The sequence below is a fragment of the Pteropus alecto genome, unplaced genomic scaffold, assembly GCF_000325575.1.
Source record: "Pteropus alecto unplaced genomic scaffold, ASM32557v1 C19060113, whole genome shotgun sequence".
Lineage (NCBI taxonomy): Eukaryota > Metazoa > Chordata > Mammalia > Chiroptera > Pteropodidae > Pteropus > Pteropus alecto.
Genome location: NW_006494447.1, coordinates 696 through 2655, shown reverse-complemented (window position 1 = coordinate 2655; position 1960 = coordinate 696). Strand labels below are relative to the sequence as shown.

General features: G+C 42.3%; 1 protein-coding gene across 1 annotated transcript; it reads right to left on the bottom strand.

Annotated features, from left to right (window-relative positions):
• Window positions 1–116: 116 nt before the first annotated feature.
• On the bottom strand, window positions 117–1043 carry LOC102891264 (olfactory receptor 140). Its single transcript, XM_006925313.1, has one exon. It carries the CDS (start codon window positions 1041–1043, stop codon window positions 117–119), a length of 927 nt encoding a protein of 308 aa, XP_006925375.1.
• Between the last annotated feature and the right edge of the window lie 917 nt (window positions 1044–1960).

Genomic DNA, 1960 nt, shown 5'->3' with positions numbered 1-1960 from the left:
TTTTTTTTTTTTTCTGCCAACGATTTGAAAAATTTGTTAGCTTTCTTTCACATTTTACAACGGACATAATCATCCCTAGTTATGTATGCCATCTTATTCTTAGAATTATGAATAGCTTAAGTTACTCTCCTCTTCAACAAACTCCTCATGGCATTTTTCACCTCTGTGTTTCTCACTGTGTAAATGATAGGATTAAACATGGGAGTGAGGATTGCAAAGAATACAGTCACCAATTTGTCCACAGGGTAGGTGACCACAGGACGCATATAGGTAAATATACAAGGCACAAAAAAGAGTACAACTACGCAAAAGTGGGAACCACACGTAGAGAGAGCTTTGCGCCGAGCTTCAGAGCCATGGGATTTCAGAGAGCTCAGGATGACTACGTAGGAGACGAATAACATGGAAAAAATGAGAAAGCACATGGCTCCACTGTTGGCCGCCACTACCATTCCGAGCCTATAGGTGTCGCTGCAGGCAAGTTTCAGCAGTGGGAAGAGATCACACATGAAATGGTCGATGACATTGGGACCACAGAAAGGCAAGTTGATCATGAAAAGAATCTGTACAGTGGCATGCAGTATCCCCCCAATCCAGGCCACCATCACCAGGAGGTGGCAGAGTCGTTGTTGCATGATGGTCGTGTAGTGCAAGGGCTTGCAGATAGCCACATAACGGTCGTAGGCCATGACAATAAGGAGGATGATCTCTGACCCTCCTAGTAAGTGCTCCACAAAGAGCTGAGTCAGGCAGCTACTGAAGGAGATGGTTCTCCTCTGGTACAGCAGGTCAATGATCATTTTGGGGGTGGTGACTGACGTGTAGGAGGCATCTATGAAGGACAAGTAAGTGAGAAAGAAGTACATGGGAGTAGAAAGTGTGGGGCTGAAGGAGATGGTAATGACAATGAGCAGATTGGCCAGCACGGTAAATATGAAAACGAACAAAAAGACAATGAAGAGTATTTTCTGCAAGTGTGGATTCTGTGTGAGTCCTAAGAGAATAAATTCGGTCACATTGTTGGGAGGTGTGAAGCGATCCATACACCTTCCTGGGGTATAAATTACCTACAAAGAGATAAAGAATGATACCTATTAATCACGAAGGATTCTAATCTGAATTTCATAGCACGGAAATGGGATAGACACTGTAACTGTGAAGCATGCGCTTGGCACCCCCACCCCAGTAATCGTTTCGATTCTTTATCACTTCCTCCAAAATACTTTCCATCTCTTCAGACACCTAGAACCTTCCACCTATAAAACATCTACAGGGCAACATTTGATGTGCAATTGACTGAGAAAATACTGGGATATAGACAGGAGATCTGGATTCTCCTTCTGGTTCCAACTCTCAGTGACTTTGCTAAGTCTGTTCAGTGCCCTGTGATTCCTAACCCTCCTCAGTGTCTGTGAGCTTACAAACTGTAATTCTCAGATGTATTTTGTAAGCTATAAAGTACTGTGCGCAGGTAAGAGTTATTCCCTCTTCCAGGAGAATTTACATTCGAACTCATAGCTCTAACTATGGCAAGAAAGCTAAGGTCAATGAATATCAATCATCAGTAGGTAGTTAAGGGAAATTCATAAGTGGTTGGAGAAACACCCCCTGGTACTTTCCATAACACATATGCTATTCATGTGTGCTTCCTCGCTGTGCCTATATAGTGCCTGGCATTATGTCTGCAGTGTCTGGCACCTATTGGATGATAAGTGGTTAGTGAATTGCCACACTTCTTTCATCTCCATGTGTAAGAATACGCATGCTCCTCAAGCCCATAAATCTAGGAATTCAAGTGCTCTCATCCTCCTGCTCTGTTTATCATTGCTCTCTACTTGATGAGAAACACAAATAAACTTTTGAAAGGAAGCTACATTCCACTTAATAGCTTCTGAAACATTTTATAGAGTAAGTATGAAAATATACTCTAGGAAAGAGTATGTTACTGGGTCATTTACTT

Bases quoted from the DNA above. Each gene is read 5' to 3' on its own strand.
- LOC102891264 (XM_006925313.1), bottom strand. From the start codon at position 1,043: ATGGATCGCTTCACACCTCCCAACAATGTGACCGAATTTATTCTCTTA.